General features: G+C 32.9%; 1 protein-coding gene across 1 annotated transcript; it reads left to right on the top strand.

Moving 5' to 3' along the window:
* The first annotated feature begins 1,583 nt into the window (after positions 1 to 1,583).
* On the top strand, positions 1,584 to 17,498 carry LOC124823552 (myosin-17). The gene is made up of 39 exons (XM_047295772.2): positions 1,584 to 1,837; positions 5,944 to 6,072; positions 6,312 to 6,455; positions 6,566 to 6,711; positions 6,791 to 6,947; positions 7,103 to 7,161; positions 7,449 to 7,608; positions 7,717 to 7,866; positions 7,945 to 8,081; positions 8,157 to 8,303; positions 8,678 to 8,779; positions 8,850 to 8,907; positions 9,002 to 9,103; positions 9,201 to 9,238; positions 9,472 to 9,598; positions 9,715 to 9,885; positions 10,020 to 10,151; positions 10,270 to 10,379; positions 10,497 to 10,557; positions 11,033 to 11,210; positions 11,853 to 12,058; positions 12,162 to 12,281; positions 12,369 to 12,467; positions 12,577 to 12,798; positions 13,202 to 13,341; positions 13,847 to 13,964; positions 14,048 to 14,098; positions 14,200 to 14,280; positions 14,410 to 14,580; positions 14,704 to 14,859; positions 14,953 to 15,159; positions 15,600 to 15,737; positions 15,823 to 15,893; positions 15,976 to 16,075; positions 16,153 to 16,209; positions 16,289 to 16,345; positions 16,432 to 16,512; positions 16,621 to 16,703; positions 16,798 to 17,498. Exons 1-39 carry the CDS (start codon positions 1,835 to 1,837, stop codon positions 16,919 to 16,921), a joined length of 4,593 nt encoding a protein of 1,530 aa, XP_047151728.1. The 5' UTR covers positions 1,584 to 1,834; the 3' UTR covers positions 16,922 to 17,498.
* The last annotated feature ends 248 nt before the right edge of the window (positions 17,499 to 17,746 follow it).

Genomic DNA, 17,746 nt, shown 5'->3' on the forward strand with positions numbered 1-17,746 from the left:
TTACTCAATGTCTTCATTGTAAAATGACACACTTCATACTTCGTATTATCGTAATTCTCAACTATGTAATTAAAAGAGATTAATTGTTTCAATTTATACTCACCAACTTTTTATTATTCTTATTTAAATATTTTTTTTAAAGACTTCAAAAATATTTCATACCATGTTTTCAATTTTAAAAGTATTTGTTATTTTTAAGTCAAACAAAAATTATATTTATAAAAAATATTCTAACATTCAAATCCGTCAAGTATATTAATGATTAATAAATATAATTATTTCGTAAAATATATTATGTATATTAATATTTATAAATTATTATTTAAATGAATTTGAGTTTCATGACCTAATTACTAATTAATCATAGTTAATTATAAATATTTTGGCCTAACCTGTAAATCATTATAGTTAATGAATAATTAGTGTAATATTATCCTGATTAAATAGGTATGTATTGAATTTTAATATACAAAGCATGTATTATTCAGTCGTGACCCGTATTATATTATCATGGTCAAGAAAAACTTGAACATGTACAGTATAATTATCAATGTTATTTAATTTGAACACAATTAAATTCAACTTTTGAAACAAAAATGTTTGAGTTTTGTAAATATATTAACGAAAAAAACTTAATCTGAAATGTTCTATTGGATCTCTTGGAGATACAAAGTAATCATGTGAGTATTTGATTTTGTAGCACAATTAAAAAAATATATATTTGTTTTATTACCTTATATTTTAAGAGATGATATTATTTTTCGGACCCAATAAAACCAATTTATTTAAAACTATACATTAAAATCATATCATAAATAAATTACTATTTTTATTTGAAAATAACTGCTGTTTTTGTTTTAAATTTTGTTAATGAATGATGTTTTTAGTTTTTATGAAATATTCTTCTTTTCTTTCTTCTTATTCTATCTTCAAATAAATTACATTAACATTAATACACATATAAAAAAAATTACTAAAAAGGTAAGAATGTTTTAATGAATTACTTCAATAAGTAATATCTTTATCGTCATTCTTAATTTATCAGAAAATCCCTTAATTTACGTTTTATTGGATGGAAAAAGTGAAATTTATTTTTTATAGTGTTTGCAATTTCGTAATCGTAAACAAATTAATTCAGGTTTTTTATTATTTGAAATTTTAATTTAAAAATAATAAATCTTAAACACATGTCTTATAACTTAATGTTGCCTACAAAACGAATAATATAATAGTATAAATTTACAATTTATTCTTAAAATTTCGTAGAGACGGTAAATAAAAAAATAATTTGTTACATTTTTCGATTTCTCACTAAGGAGGAAATGGCATAATGCAGGCCACGAAAATGTCCAGCTTCATTGGTCCCACATCGCCTTTCACCAAACAAGAAACCTCAATATTTTAATTTAATTTGAATAATAAAAAATTATTTAAATAAAAGCCAGAGAGAGAGAGACGCAGCAACTCTCTGTGTACAGAGAGAGAGAAAGAAAGAGAAGCTAAAACTTGTTTTCCGTATAAATAAATAAAATTAAAATTAAAAATAAATACATAATGAATAATTGTACACAGTGGGTGTTCTCCTATTACCGCATTTCTTCAAAAAGTCTTTGAGAAGAGAGAGAGAGAAAGAAACCAGAGTGAAGTTGCTCCATACCTTTGTTTTGTTCTTCTTTATCGTTTTCTCCAGCTTCTAATTTTAGCCTCTTCTCTCTCACAATTGTCGTTCAAACTTCAAAGCTACCGTTCTATACTGTCCGATCTGACTCACTGAGTTCCTTCCTCTGCTCAACTCGGATGACTTAGACAGGAAGATCGCGCCGCATTAATCGCCATGGTAAATTTCAATTAATCTCTCTGTATTCTCTCTCTCCATCGTCTCCTTGCTTTTCGTTTCACTTCTTTAGCTTCTTCGTTGAATCTGTGTGACTTTGATTTTCTTTTTTCTTTTAAATTCTTCCGTGTGAAAATGGTTTGTTTGGCGGATTTTTTTTTTGTAGTATATTTTTTTATTTCCGGCGTTTGGATGATTCGGATTAGTATTTTTATTTATCGTGGTGAGAGTTATGTTAGTCGATCCACACATTACTACTAGAAGATCTTGTGAAATGGAGTTCGGCGAACATGAAGGGTTGATGAATAAGATTGGGGTAATTGTGGGCAGGCAGTGTTTGTAAGTTATTTGATGGCTTAGTTTCTTGGAAATACGACCAGATGAATTTAATCAGAGTCTTACGACATAGATTGAATGTTAGATTGGTCGTTGGAAGAAAGTTGAATGATAAGAAAAATGAAGGGACTCTTTATTCGGCATATTCCTCTATGAATATACTTGGACGGAAATCAAAATAAACAAGGTGGAGGTCATAAGGTTTACTTGCTTGTTTAAAAAGGGAGCTACTAGTATTGGTTCAATACTGATTATCATGGGTTTTTTTTTTTGGGCGAGAAGATGGGTGGCTTGAGATGTTGGTATGTCCAAAGCTTGCAAAAAGTGCCTTGAACTATTATCTAATTGAGGTTTCTTTTCCTTCAAATGCCATTGAATATATATAGATAGATTGGTAGCTTAGCTAGGATGATTTGGTATAGAGGGGAAACAATAGGAATAAACCCATCCTACTTAACTAAAAGACTTATGATATATTGTCTTTAACTTGAAATTCTGAATTTATTTGCAAGAAATTGATCATTCATTTTGTGGTACTTCAAGAAATTGAAAACATATTGACAAAACATTGAGTCAAGTCTGAAGGTATCACTGTGGCACTTGACTATTGCTTGAATCTCAATGATTGTAATAGTTCACAGCTGCATGGTGGTCTGGTTACATGATTTGAATATGACAACAACTTTGGTGAATACAAACATTATTGTTTTTCTTTGCACACTGAACTTGTTGACAGAAAAGAAAAATATGTTAAATGATAGCCACCCAAGCCTCTCCCTTCCCTATCATTTCGTCCTCACTGCCCTGTAAGAGTCAATCTCTTGGCAGCAACTGCATTTTATGATGCCTTACGCTGGCTTTATGGTCAGACCCTCCATAGATAATTCTTTTTGAGATACTTGAAACAAATACTAATTGATAAGCACTGAAGCACATGGGAAAGCTTCCTTGAAAGCTAGCTGTCAAAAGGAGAGAAACAATCCACTCAAGCACTCAGCTGCACATTCGATATTACTCAATTTAAACTCATACTTAAAGCACATGAAGCAAAAACATTCCTTGGGTTTTAGGTTCTGGAATGTTGAACGCACTCAAATATTAGGGTAGAATTGAATTATTTTATTCTTAAGAGTACATCATACACACACACACACACATAAAGACACGTAAAAGATTGGAAAACTAATTTTGGAAATATAACAATAGCACTTAAAGTAATCATATTCCTATTATTCAGGGATAATCATATTCCTATTGTTCATGGATATAATTAGGTCCCTGTGCTTCAAGGATATTTATGTTATACACTTCAATTATAATATGCTAAATATGGAATAAGAAAATATGATTGTTGACTGAAAACCAATAATTAAACCCTCTTTATTTGGCTTCCACTTGAAAAAATGTGGTGGATATTCAATGACATGAGTATAACAATAAGATATTTATATGTATGTTTTTTAAAATTTTAAAACTGTCAATTAAAAATGTAATATAAATGATTAAAAAAATGTTTGTTTGTATGTTTTTGTTAGGGTCATTATCACAGCAAGGTGCTTATACGATAAATCAGAATATACAAATATTGATTATTATTTTAAATCTTTTGTTATGTTGTATATATATATATATATATATATATATATATATATATATATATATATATATATATATATATATGTATGTATGTATGTATGTGTGTGTGTGTGTGTGTATATTTAGAGAGAGAGAGAGCCATTTTTAACTGATAGTGAGAGGAATGAATATTGATCATTACATTTTGTTTGAATACCCTTTCTTCCTTCAACCCTCCTACGTGTCTTTTATGGACAAAATTGAACGGAACTCCAAAGTGAAGAAGTTTCATGTTTCAAAAGGAATAATACCTCAAATGTGGTAATTGATTCTAATGTTGTTACTTGACAGATTTAGGATGAGAATACATTTTATTATAAAGGGTCGAGAGTAATACATATGAAAAGTTATGTAACTCTTTTAGGCCCTATTTGTATCAGTGGAATTACTGTGTAGGATCGAGGGAGAGTGAGGCAGTCACCTATTTGCATTTGTTGATTTGCGGGTGGTGAAGAGCTACGATTTGAGAGTGATGCACCTAATTTCACTCCTCGCGAATTGAGGAGATTTGAAATGATGTACTGTAGGGGCTCGTTACAATTACAAAATGACCCATTGCTTTTTGTTTGAATCTTGGATAAGTTATGTTGTATGTTATAAACCTTGAAACATGCTTCCGGATGATATTATTGTCATTTTTATTTATAAATCCAATATTAATATAATAAATAATAATTATAATAATAAAATAAGATTATTATTAATTTTTATTATGATTTAATATCATTGTATAAATTGTCAACATAATAATGATTCAATATATTTTTGGTTAACAATTATTTAAATAATAATATACAAATTATTATTTATGAAAATGTATTTGAAATTTATTCCTACAAATTCCTATTATAAATTTTAATTTTATTTTTCCAATTTAATTTTTTTATTATAAATAACAAATTCAAATTTATTTTAATATAATTTTCACTATTTACATTTAAATTTATACACATTTCTCCACAAAGATATGTTGGTAATCATTTATTTTTGTCAATTAAAACATTTTTTTTAATCTATCAAACCCATCACATCATTCACAAACTCTCACAAACTTTCCCCTCAAGTCTCTTCATCTATTCCTTCAAATCCCTTAATCTATACATACATATATATATATATATATATATATGTGTGTGTGTGTGTGTGTGTGTGTGTGTGTGTGTGTGAAACATATTAAATGAGAACTTTTCTTGTTGTGAGAAATGCAAACAATTAAAGATAGACCATTAGATCATATTTGAATGGTATAGATGAAAATAAAAATGTGCATGACATTTTTAACTGTCTATGTGACTACTAATTAACTTTACTCTTCACTATCAAGGTATTGTTGTATGACCCAATTTTATAGTTATCATTTACCATTACAACAAGAACTCTCTCTCTCTCTCTCTCTCTCTCTATATATATATATATATATATATATATATATATATATATATATATATATATATATATATATTGTGTGTGTGTTTGTGTGTCTCTATGTTTATGCTTGAACGTAAGTTGTGCATAGTGTGTATCTATATTGTGTCCACTTTCCATTTGGAGTCCCTGGTACATAGCTTACAACACTACCTATGATGATTAGCATTTTGATCCATAACTTGCACATAATCTTCCTGAAATTATGAAATTGCTTGCAATGATAATTTCCCATCATTTATTTATTTATGGATCTAACATTTTGTTAAGATATTTTTTTTTCTTTAAACGTTTTTTTTATTCATTATATTTTCATTTTTAATTATTACTCTTGCTGTTGAAATAAAATGAACTAATGGAGTTAACTTTCGTATACATGCTTCTGTAAACTCAATCCATAGGGTTGGCAATGCCATTTATGACCAGAGCACATTTGCTTGCATTGTTGGTTACATATTGGCTACTTATTTTAGATAACTGCTATATCTTTAATTTTTGTGCATGCCTTGTGGGAATATTTTCTTCAATGAGAGATTATATAAGTTTTAGCAAATAACATAAACACACAAACATATATATTAAATACCTATTTAGTGAAAGACTATTTTATTCTCAAAATTAATACATTAAGTTTTGATATATGTGAGTGGCAGTATTGTTCCCCGATTTAACATTTTTTTTGCTGTGGATGTTGCATACATTTGTCTGTGCAGTCTGCGCCGGTGAATATTATTGTAGGTTCTCATGTCTGGATTGAAGATCCAGCACAGGCGTGGGTTGATGGAGAAGTTTCCAAAATCAATGGTGAAGAAGTCCATGTTCGCACCACAGCTGGGAAAATTGTGAGTCAAACTGTCTGTACTGTGTATTTGTTACATTGTTTGTAATTGTTTTTTTAGTACTCTTGTGTCATTCTTACTGGGTAAAATCACTTTCAGAAATTAAATATTTATTTTTTATTTATTATATACTAAGTTGCAGAATTCCAAGTTTATTATCAATATCCTATCTGTTTGACTTGTAATAAAACGAGTTATACCAGGCCTTACTATCATGATTAAGTCTGCAAAACTGGTTGCAGGTTGTAAAAAATATTTCAAAGGTTCTTCCCAAGGATAATGAGGCCCCTCCTGGAGGTGTAGATGACATGACAAAATTATCTTACTTGCATGAACCAGGTGTTCTGCACAATTTGGCAGCTAGATATGAACTCAATGAAATCTACGTGAGATTCTAAAATATCTATTATTTCATTTGTTACTGCAATTGTTATGTTATGTAAGAATTGGCACGTATGAATGATACAATCATGCTACTCCCCCATCATCATTGCAGACATATACCGGAAATATCCTGATTGCAATAAATCCTTTTCAAAGGTTACCACATCTGTATGATACTCACATGATGGAACAATACAAAGGAGCTGCATTTGGAGAATTGAGTCCCCATGTTTTTGCAGTTGCAGATGTTGCATACAGGTGACTGATAGATGACTTTTCATTTTCTGTTTTATTCTTTTTGTATGGTTTATTAATGTCCATTGTTTGTATTCATCAGGGCGATGATTAATGAGGGGAAAAGCAACTCAATTCTGGTTAGTGGTGAGAGTGGGGCTGGAAAGACAGAGACAACAAAAATGCTTATGCGGTATCTTGCATATCTTGGGGGTCGATCTGGAGTTGAAGGGCGAACAGTTGAACAACAAGTTCTAGAAGTATATATAGTTTCATTTTCTTGTTTTGGCCACCTCATCTTTTTTTTAGCCTTACACTATTACTTTTAGCTTTTTTTATTTTATTTAATTTGTAGGGTGTTAAAAAAGTGTCAAAATGGTTTCCTCATACTTCTTCTGTTTTAATTACTTTGCAGTCTAATCCAGTTCTTGAAGCATTTGGCAATGCTAAAACTGTTAGAAACAACAATTCAAGGTGGGTGTTGACAGCCAGATGGTATATCAAGTAAAATGAAAATGATCGTAAATTGGTTAGGTAAAGTGATTGTGATTATGTTACTTCATAGATAGAGAGAGGGAGAAGAAATTGTGATAGCTTAGTTTGGGATTTGTTCCTGTAGCTTCTTGGAATTGTGTGTTGTTTGTCCGCTATATGTTGAACTGAGCAGTAAAAGAAGACATTGCATATTTTTTCTTGTTCAAGGAACACTTATTACTTCATATAACATGGTGCTTGCCTTATTCCTCCTGATTGATATGCAGTCGCTTTGGTAAATTTGTTGAGATACAATTTGACAACAAGGGAAGAATATCGGGGGCTGCTATACGGACATATTTGCTTGAAAGGTCCCGTGTCTGTCAAATTTCAGATCCTGAAAGAAATTACCATTGCTTTTACCTTCTATGTGCAGCACCAGCTGAGGTAAAATATTCCTTTTTGTTCTAATGTTCCCTTGTCTCTGTCAGAAAGATTGGCTCATATTAAATTGTTAATATATTCATATTTAATCATTGTGACTCTATTTTATAGGAAAAAGAGAAATATAAACTGGGAAGTCCTAGCTCCTTTCATTACTTAAATCAATCCAACTGCTATGCGCTGGATGGAGTGGATGATGCTGAGGAATATCTTGCAACTCGAAGGGCAATGGATGTTGTTGGAATAAGCGAGGAGGAGCAGGTTAGTCTTTCTGAGTCCTAGTTCTTAATAAAATGAGATTTTATATGATTGCTTTAATGATATGGCCCTGTATTGCAGGAGGCTATTTTCAGAGTTATTGCAGCAATTTTGCATCTTGGAAACATTGAATTTGCAAAAGGAGAGGAGATTGACTCTTCTGTCATTAAGGATGAGAAGTCTAGGTTTCATCTTAATGTTACCGCCGAACTTCTAAAGTATGCCCAACATAATCCTTTTATGCATTATCATTTTATCAACGTGGTATGCATTTTAACATAACATTGTTGTAGGTGTGATTGTAAGAGCTTGGAAGATGCATTGATCAAGCGTGTGATGGTAACACCGGAGGAGGTTATTACAAGAACCCTTGATCCTATTGCAGCTCTTGGTAGCAGGGATGCATTGGCTAAAACCATTTATTCTCGTTTGTTTGATTGGTAATGAACGTTTAGCACTGCTTTATTTTACAAAAACAGATCCTCTATTGCATTGATATGTTGGAGGAAAGAAAGATTGATTGAAAAGTTCCAAAACTGAAATCTATTATGTAAAGGAACCTAAACAATTTTATTCTTACCAAAGACTACTTATTGACCTTTATATTTGACTCATTTAATTTGAATATCAATTGTGGATTTTATATGCCTGTTTTAAATTACTTTAGAATTATGTTAATCATATTTATAGTTGAAATAACCATGCATTAACATTCTGGAAGTTTTTGTTGTTAATGATGTGTGTGATTGGGCCAAATTTGTTCTAGATTATTTTTTATGGTGTCATACTCTGACAGTCTCATCATTGCTTCCAGGCTTGTTGAGAAGATTAACAATTCAATTGGACAAGATCCAAATTCGAAATCTATTATTGGAGTTCTTGATATCTATGGGTTCGAAAGTTTTAAATTCAATAGGTAAGCTAATGATTTCATCTAGCACTCGGTTTTGTATTTAGCCTTGATCTGACAAATTTCTTTTACTTAGTTTTGAGCAGTTCTGTATTAATTTTACAAACGAGAAGCTGCAACAACATTTTAATCAGGTTTGGTAATTTCTGGTTCAAATTTGTAGTATATATTCTATAATATTTTTTTCCCTTTGGTAACTGAGTGTGTTTTAATCCCGAATGGTTGCAGCATGTCTTTAAAATGGAACAAGAAGAATACACCAAAGAAGAAATTGATTGGAGTTACATAGAATTTGTTGACAACCAAGATGTTTTGGATTTAATAGAGAAGGTATTCTACTGTTGCTGCCTTATGACCAACTTATACTCCTTATTTTCCTACTTGATAAATTCAGGTAGTGATGATTATAATATTGAATCTTTTGCAGAAACCTGGAGGAATAATTGCCCTTCTTGATGAAGCCTGGTATGCAGCTGGGAGTGACTTCATTGTTAATCTAATATTGTTTTTAAGCTAAATAAAAGCTACATGCATTACCTTTTCTGAAGTTACTTTCTCTTATCTCATTTTCATACCTGTATGCTATATACAATGTGTTTAGAGTAGGTAGGATATATTATATACACTACTATTTCATATCAGGCGTTGCTTAAACTCTTTAATTTGGTTGGACTTATTAGCCTCCCTGTGTGATACAGTATGTTTCCCAAGTCTACACATGAAACATTTGCTCAGAAATTGTATCAAACATTCAAAAGCAACAAGCGCTTCATCAAACCTAAGCTTTCTCGGACTAGTTTTACCATATCCCATTATGCAGGCGAGGTAAATATATTTGATCTTTTTTCTATTACACGTTCACTTTTAGTACTTTCTAAATATTTTTTGTTGCTTGAATGTTTTTCTTCCTTCTTTTTGACATTTTATTTTTCTTTGTTCAGGTGACATATCTAGCTGATATGTTTCTTGACAAAAACAAGGATTATGTAGTGGCAGAACATCAGGATTTGCTCATAGCCTCAAAATGCTCATTTGTGGCTGGTCTATTCCCCCCTTCTCCAGAAGAGTCTTCAAAATCATCAAAGTTCTCTTCAATAGGATCTCGCTTCAAGGTATTATCATTTTTTACTGCTCTTCCTTAATTCTGTTATACTATATACCAGTCTTTGACATTCTTGTATTAGAAATATGTAATTTTGTTTTCAAGTTATGCATGTAGTAAATGACACATTTCTGAAACATGCAGCTACAACTTCAATCTTTGATGGAGACCCTAAATTCAACAGAACCTCACTATATCAGATGTGTGAAGCCAAATAATGTTCTCAAGCCTGCTATTTTTGAAAATCTCAACATTATTCAGCAATTGCGTTGTGGTGTGAGTATATCACGTGTTTCTTTGTCTTTATTGCCATTATATAATTGACAATAGAAGGGATAATATCTGTCACCTGTTTACACTCGGTGATTGTTTTCCTGATTGTCATTTGTTTTAGGGTGTTCTTGAGGCAATTAGAATCAGCTGTGCTGGGTATCCTACCAGACGAACATTCTATGAATTTCTAAACCGATTTGGTGTTCTTGCCCCAGAAGTTCTAGACGGAAAGTAATGTCATTTCTGGGCTGTTTTAATATTTGAATTGGAAAAGGGCTCTGTATTTGAATCCCCTCTTTCCTTTTGTCTGTACTTATGGGTCAATTGTTTTTACTTGTTCCTTTTCAGCTATGATGTCAAGGTTGCATGCCAAATGATCCTGGATAAAATGGGTATGCAAGGCTATCAGGTGATACTCCTTTTTCCTCACAACTTGGTCTGTTGACAATGATGTTTGGGAGGGTCAGTTTTAGGAAAGAGGATCAGTGAGCCATGCTCTACTATTTTTGCAACTAAATGTCACGTTGCATATGTGATTTGTTTTTTTATTATGGACATGTTGAATAATTAAAATACCCAACTGTCTGAAGACTCAAGAGGCTTATGGAGCTTCTGAAACAACTTCATGCTAATTCTTCGTAGACTATTCCAGGGATTTTTTTTTTACTTAAATACCAAAAAACGCTTATTAGCATATCTGCTTGTTCACCCAGTATGTAACTTCATAGTATTTTATAACCTCAAGTGACTTCTGATCTTAGTTGGAAAATTGCTTTATTCTTTATTTCACGATTATTACCTTTCAACTTTAAACTAAATGGAAGTCCTTTGTATGAATGAATTTAATATAATATGTAATCATGACATTTATGATGGTTTACCAGATAGGGAAGGCAAAGGTTTTCCTAAGAGCTGGTCAGATGGCTGAACTGGATGCAAGAAGAGCAGAGGTTCTTGGAAATGCTGCTAGAGTCATCCAGAGGCAAATACGTACCCATATTGCACGCAAAGAATTCATTGAATTGCGCCGAGCTGCAATCTGTCTGCAATCTAATTTGAGAGGTATCCTTATTCCTTAGTTCTATCTAATATGTTTTCTTTGTTTTTCATTGCTTCTTTGTTTTGGAGTTCATTAACTTAACTGCATATTTGGGATGAACTAAATTTCTAGAACAATTTTTTTTTTCACCCTTAAAAATTTCTCCTGGTGACATTCTAATAGTAAGCTGTCTTGAATGCAAGATCAACTGATTCAAACATACTTCAAGACAATCTCGTGCATGAACAAGCTGTTGGTATTGGTATGCGTGTATAAATAGTAGTGATGATGTCTGATATTATTATCTAAAATTCTTCCTCCATGTGATAGGATATTAAATATCAAATCTTAGGTGTGTCTACAAATACCAAATCCACCAAATTTGGAAACTCTCCGTCTTTTCTCTAAAATTAGTTAGGAGTTGGACATTTTAACAAATTGAGCTTGCTATCAACATTTAAGTCGTGCTTCTTTGGTCATTAAGCCTTTGTTCCATATACCCCCTGTTTGTATACTGTGTTAGTGTTCATGGCATTCTAAAATTCATGCAGCCTTAAATAAGTTGGGATTTTCTCCTAATGTAGTTTTATTGCTCATGGTTTCGTCTTGTGTAACCTACTCTCAATCTGACTCTAATTCTTATGGTGCTTTTCAATAAAAAATAGGAATATTGTCCCGCAAACTTTATGAGAAGTTGCGGCGTGAAGCAGCAGCTGTAAAAATGCAGAAGAACTTCAAAGGATACATTGCCAGGAAATCATACTTAAATGCACGATCATCTGCAATTGTATTACAGACAGGTCTAAGGGCTATGAAAGCTCGTGATGAATTTAGATTTAGAAAGCAAACAAAAGCTGCAATTTATGTGCAGGTGCCTTTGTTAATCTTCTTTACAGTTAGAATATTAAGAAAATGAAGTCATGCAACCTTTTTACGTGCCTTACCATAATGTTTTTTTCTGTTAATCTCTGCAGGCTCACTTGCGTCGGTTAATTGCATATTCTTACTATAAACAATTGCAAAAGGCTGCAGTTGTTACTCAATGTGGATGGAGGAGAAGGGTTGCTAGAAGGGAACTTAGAATGCTTAAAATGGTGCAAATAATACTTTCTCTGTTATGGCGTACTCAGTCTTTTTTAAAAAAGAGCCTTAATAGTAATATTTTGTGTAATTTTATTCAGGCTGCTAGAGAAACTGGGGCTCTCCAAGAAGCTAAGGACAAACTTGAAAAGCGTGTTGAAGAACTTACTTGGCGTTTGCAAATTGAGAAGCGTTTGAGAGTAACTTCATTATCATATATCTACATATATTTTATTTCCATGTTTGAGTATTGATATTATTGTTGCAATTTTTAATGCCATAAACTTCTCTTATTTTAACTTATTACAGACTGATTTGGAAGAAGAAAAGGCACAAGAAATTGCAAAGTTACAGGATTCTTTACATGCAATGCAAATACAAGTCGAAGAAGCAAATGCCAAGGTCATCAAAGAGCGTGAGGCGGCAAGAAAGGCCATCGAGGAAGCACCTCCGGTTATTAAGGAGACTCCTGTTTTAATTCAAGATACTGAAAAGATTACTTCTTTATTGGCTGAAGTCAGTAGTTTGAAGGTACGCAATTGATCATCATTTTGACAAATGACAATACGTCAGCAATTTCTTAAGTCATAGCATTTTCTGATGAATTGTTTATAAATATGTTGTAATAATTTTTAAAGAGCCCAATGGATTTTTTCGTACAAATGTCTCCACTTTTTTATCTTTTAACTTTGTCTATGCTTGGTTCTCTTAAATTAATTTCCATTGAGTCCTTGGCCTTCAATCATCTTTCAAAACATTTTAATGAAATGTGAATGTAGTAGTTACGTATTATATGCTGAATTTCTGCAAGCTCAACCTACAACATGAGTTCTACTTAAATTGGAGTTTTTTACATAATAGTTGTGAGGCACTATACATATTTACTATGAATAATTGCAAATTTATTGAGTACCCTTTTTAATCTCTGATACAGGAATCACTGCTATTGGAAAAAGAGGCTAAAGAAGAGGCAAGAAAAGCTCAGGTTGAGGCTGAAGCTAGAAATGAAGAGATGGTTAAAAAGGTTGCAGATTCTGACCGCAAAGTGGATCAACTTCAAGAACTGGTTCAGAGGTTAGTAAAGTTTGAGCAGAAAAAAGTATCTATTTAGTTATGTACGAACACTTGCTCCATAGTTTAAAATTATTTCAAAAGAAGAGATGAATAATTTTCAGTTTCTGATGACATCGCAAATGTATCACATTTAAGAAGTAACAATAGGTGTTGGATATGAAGCCATTCATCTTCTTTCTCTGCCCTCATTCTTCTAAATTTAGAAAAGAAAAAAAAATGAAAATCAAGGACACTATGGGCGAGCTTGTGCATTATCTACACTTCGCTAGCAACTTCAGCTTTTGAATAGTTGGTTTGTGATATGAAGTGTAATATTTTTAATATCATAGTTAAATGCACCTACAAACTCCTATCATAGTTCATCATCAACTGTTTATCAGCCATTTTCTTGCATCAGTTCTCCATGGCTATAACTGTGTTTTTTTTACTTTTTCAATTGGATGCATTATACAGCTATATTTTCTCATTAATCGCCGTCTGTACTACCTTTATTTCTATTACGTAGATTGGAGGAAAAGATTTCCAATGCAGAGTCAGAAAATCAAGTTCTTCGGCAGCAAGCACTGGCTGTGTCACCAACTGGAAAAGCTCTGTCTGCAAGACCAAGGACAGTTATTATTCAGGTAAGAGAATAAAATACATTCTCATTACTTTAAATTATAGCACATGAAGAGATTCACAGTGATGTTTCATGCATAATATGCAGCGGACACCTGAAAATGGGAGTGCTCTAAACGGTGAAGCGAAAATTGAATCGGTAAGAACACTGCTGTTTTATGAAAGTATATATCAACAATTAACATTAGTGTGAGGATTTATTTATTTTTTTGTTTAATTCTCAACTTTTATGTGTTTCAGAATATGCCTCTTGTTGTATCTAATGTGCGTGAGCCTGAATCCGAGGGGAAACCACAAAAATCTCTCAATGAGAAGCAGCAAGTGAGTGTTTCCACATATTCATTGTGTAATCTGAATCTGTTACAAATATTTAAAGTTAACTTTTAAATATAAATCCTTCCCCCGCATTCAAGTTATAACTTATCTTAAAAATTTCACTTTCTTGTTCAGGAAAACCAAGACTTGTTGATCAAGTGCATATCTCAAGATTTGGGATTTTCTGGGGGTAAACCTGTGGCTGCATGTGTCATATATAAATGCCTTCTTCACTGGAGGTCATTTGAAGTTGAAAGGACAAGTGTTTTTGACCGGATCATTCAAACAATAGCTTCAGCTGTTGAGGTAACTTGATATTTGGGATTACTTGTATGTTATTTACGACACAGTGCTTTTGCATTTAAAAGTACCTGGGTCAATTTCTGAAAACAAAGAATGTTAGTAACAGTGAATTCTGCACCATTGAAGGCCCAGGATAATACGGATGTATTGTCTTATTGGTTGTCGAATACATCTACTTTGTTGTTGCTACTCCAACGCACTCTTAAAGCTACTGGAGCAGCTAGCTTAACACCACAGCGGCGGAGAACAGCATCATCTTCTCTTTTCGGAAGAATGTCTCAAGTATGAGGCAACTGCTTATCCTTTCTAGAGAGAACGTTATCAGTGAATGTGGATTTCATTTATCTTACATTTCGTTGCCTTATGTGATTCCAGGGGCTAAGGGCATCTCCCCAAACTGCTGGATTGTCATTTCTAAATGGTCGAGGTCTTAATAGACTGGACGATTTACGACAAGTAGAAGCAAAATATCCGGCACTGCTGTTTAAGCAGCAGCTTACTGCCTTCCTTGAAAAAATATATGGAATGATAAGAGACAACCTAAAAAAGGAGATATCTCCATTACTTGGACTGTGTATACAGGTGATGTCATTTTTTGGGGAGTAATAGGGTGGAAATAAAAATTGTGAAAGTCTAATTGGTCTAGGGGCTTAAGCAATTAACAAATCACGTGGGTTTAAATTTTATTTTTTAAGTGAATGTCATCTTATATTTATATTAGTTGCACAAGTATGAGAATCACAATTAATATCTATTCGAATTAATAAAATATAATTTTTTTCTTTGACATGCAGACACCGAGCATATAGTAAGTGCTTAAGATTGATAACTAAAGAAAATATTTTGGTCTCTATATGATTAATCAGACAGAAATCCATTGCAAGGAACAATTTTCGTTGTTATTTGCAAATGAAATAGTTGTTTACTAGCAATCCTTTGGTCAAGCTACTGAGTAATTAACAAGGTCAACACTATGGGTGTTATTTGTTTATTTATCTTGTCTGTGATAAAATCAATTGCAGGCTCCAAGAACCTCACGGCAGAGTTTAGTTAAAGGACGCTCACAAGCAAATGCAGTTGCTCAGCAAGCTTTAATTGCTCACTGGCAAAGTATTGTGAAAAGCTTAAACAATTGTCTGAAGATAATGAAAGCAAACTATGTGAGTCACACTTTCAATTTCTGTATTTCCACTGTCTGAGCATAGATATGTCATCTTAACAAACCAAATACTACTGGTATAACAGGCGCCTCCTTTCTTGGTCCGGAAAGTGTTCACTCAAATTTTCTCATTCATCAATGTTCAATTATTCAATAGGTAATCTCTCTTTCTCCTTGCATTGCATATCATATTGTGGAATGCAGACTCTTTCATGGACTTGTTATGATAATCACTGCAGTCTTCTGTTGCGTCGGGAGTGTTGTTCGTTCAGCAATGGGGAGTATGTAAAAACAGGCCTTGCTGAATTAGAACAGTGGTGCGTTGAGGCAACAGAGGAGGTGAGAAACAGACAACTATTTCAGATTTTTCTGTACTTTTCCCTTCTTTAAATCCTAACCTGAATCATTCTGTACAGTACACTGGCTCTGCTTGGGATGAACTGAAACATATCAGGCAGGCTGTTGGATTCCTGGTAAGTTACTCCTATACAAATTCCAATTCAATCCATTATTAACTGATTCTGACACATGACTCTCATTCTTCATTCTCAGGTGATACATCAAAAACCCAAAAAGTCCCTTAATGAAATTACAAAGGAGCTTTGCCCTGTGGGTGCCTTCTTCCTTTCTGTCAACTATTTTTTAACTCATTTGATACTGTTTCTCTTACTAAGTCTAATATTCCTTTGATACAGGTTCTCAGTATACAACAGTTATACAGGATAAGTACAATGTACTGGGATGACAAATATGGCACTCACAGTGTGTCTTCAGAAGTAAGTTTTACTTGGTTACTGGTTGAGTATATACATCTTGTGAACAATTCCCAAGGTGGAACAGCTGCAGTGTGATAAATCTCAAACCATCTCTCTAACTATATACAGGTTATAACGAACATGAGAACTATGATGTCCGACGACTCTAATAATGCTGTCAGCACTTCTTTCCTATTAGATGATGACTCGAGGTATGTTATCACCTTCAGCAAACAATTTAAAGTTTGGTTGCTCGTCTTGGTCTTTACTGTAATATTTCTACTTAAACCTTGAATATGAATGCAGCATTCCATTTTCGGTGGATGACATTTCCAAATCAATGCAACAAGTAGAAGTAGCAGATGTGGATCCTCCTCCAATTATACGTGAGAACTCGGGATTTGGGTTCTTACTAGCAAGGTCAGAGTGATGCAAATAGCTGGTGATTATTGCCTCTGATGCTCCGACTCGTGGTTATTTCCGAGGTATTGCACCAAGGTGCAGGTGCCAAGCTGTGCATAAAATTTCGTTGTGGTTACTTGTATAGTATATTTTAGCCAGCTCAGGCTTCTAATATTGGTTTGTTGCCTGGGTTAATTCATTTTTACCCCTCAAGTTTCATCGACACGAGGGATTTTCTTAAGAAGCCATTGTCACTATTGATGCGAGTCGTGTGACAAAGGCGGTCATAGCTAAAGGCTGGTGGCCAGACATTCTGGCACACCTGCCAAGGTTCTTTTCTCATTTGGTTGGTTTTCAAGTGTTATAGGTGGATGCAATTAGTGACTCCCATGTATTTTATAGGTGGTGGGCGAATTTGTTTCACGAGATTGCTTTTTGTATTTACTTGTGAAATATTCTTTCTTTCTTTTTTCAAATATTTAAACTTTAAGGTAGTTATTTTTAACGACTGAGTTATGATGGAAGATGACTCAGTGCACTTGTACAGACTTGAGATCATTTATTTGAGTTTCAATTTTTTAAAGAATTAAATGTATCGTAAAATATATGTCGAATGTCAGAAGATTTCGCCTTGAAATGAAATTTATGTCTAGAAAATGTTATTCAAGGTTCGTGCAAATAACTGATAATATTGATTAGTGGTCGAAGCAGTTAACATGGGAGTGAATGAGCATTGTCCATTAGTTACAGCTGAAACACTTGCAAAATATGAGGTGATGTATTATTTTAATCCTTAGTGTTGGTACATTTTTGTGGTAATAGATACTTAATGATCCCTCTCCGTTTCTGATAG

The sequence above is a fragment of the Vigna umbellata genome, chromosome 1 (genome assembly GCF_029865625.1).
Source record: "Vigna umbellata cultivar VRB3 chromosome 1, Vumbellata_1.0, whole genome shotgun sequence".
NCBI lineage: Eukaryota > Viridiplantae > Streptophyta > Magnoliopsida > Fabales > Fabaceae > Vigna > Vigna umbellata.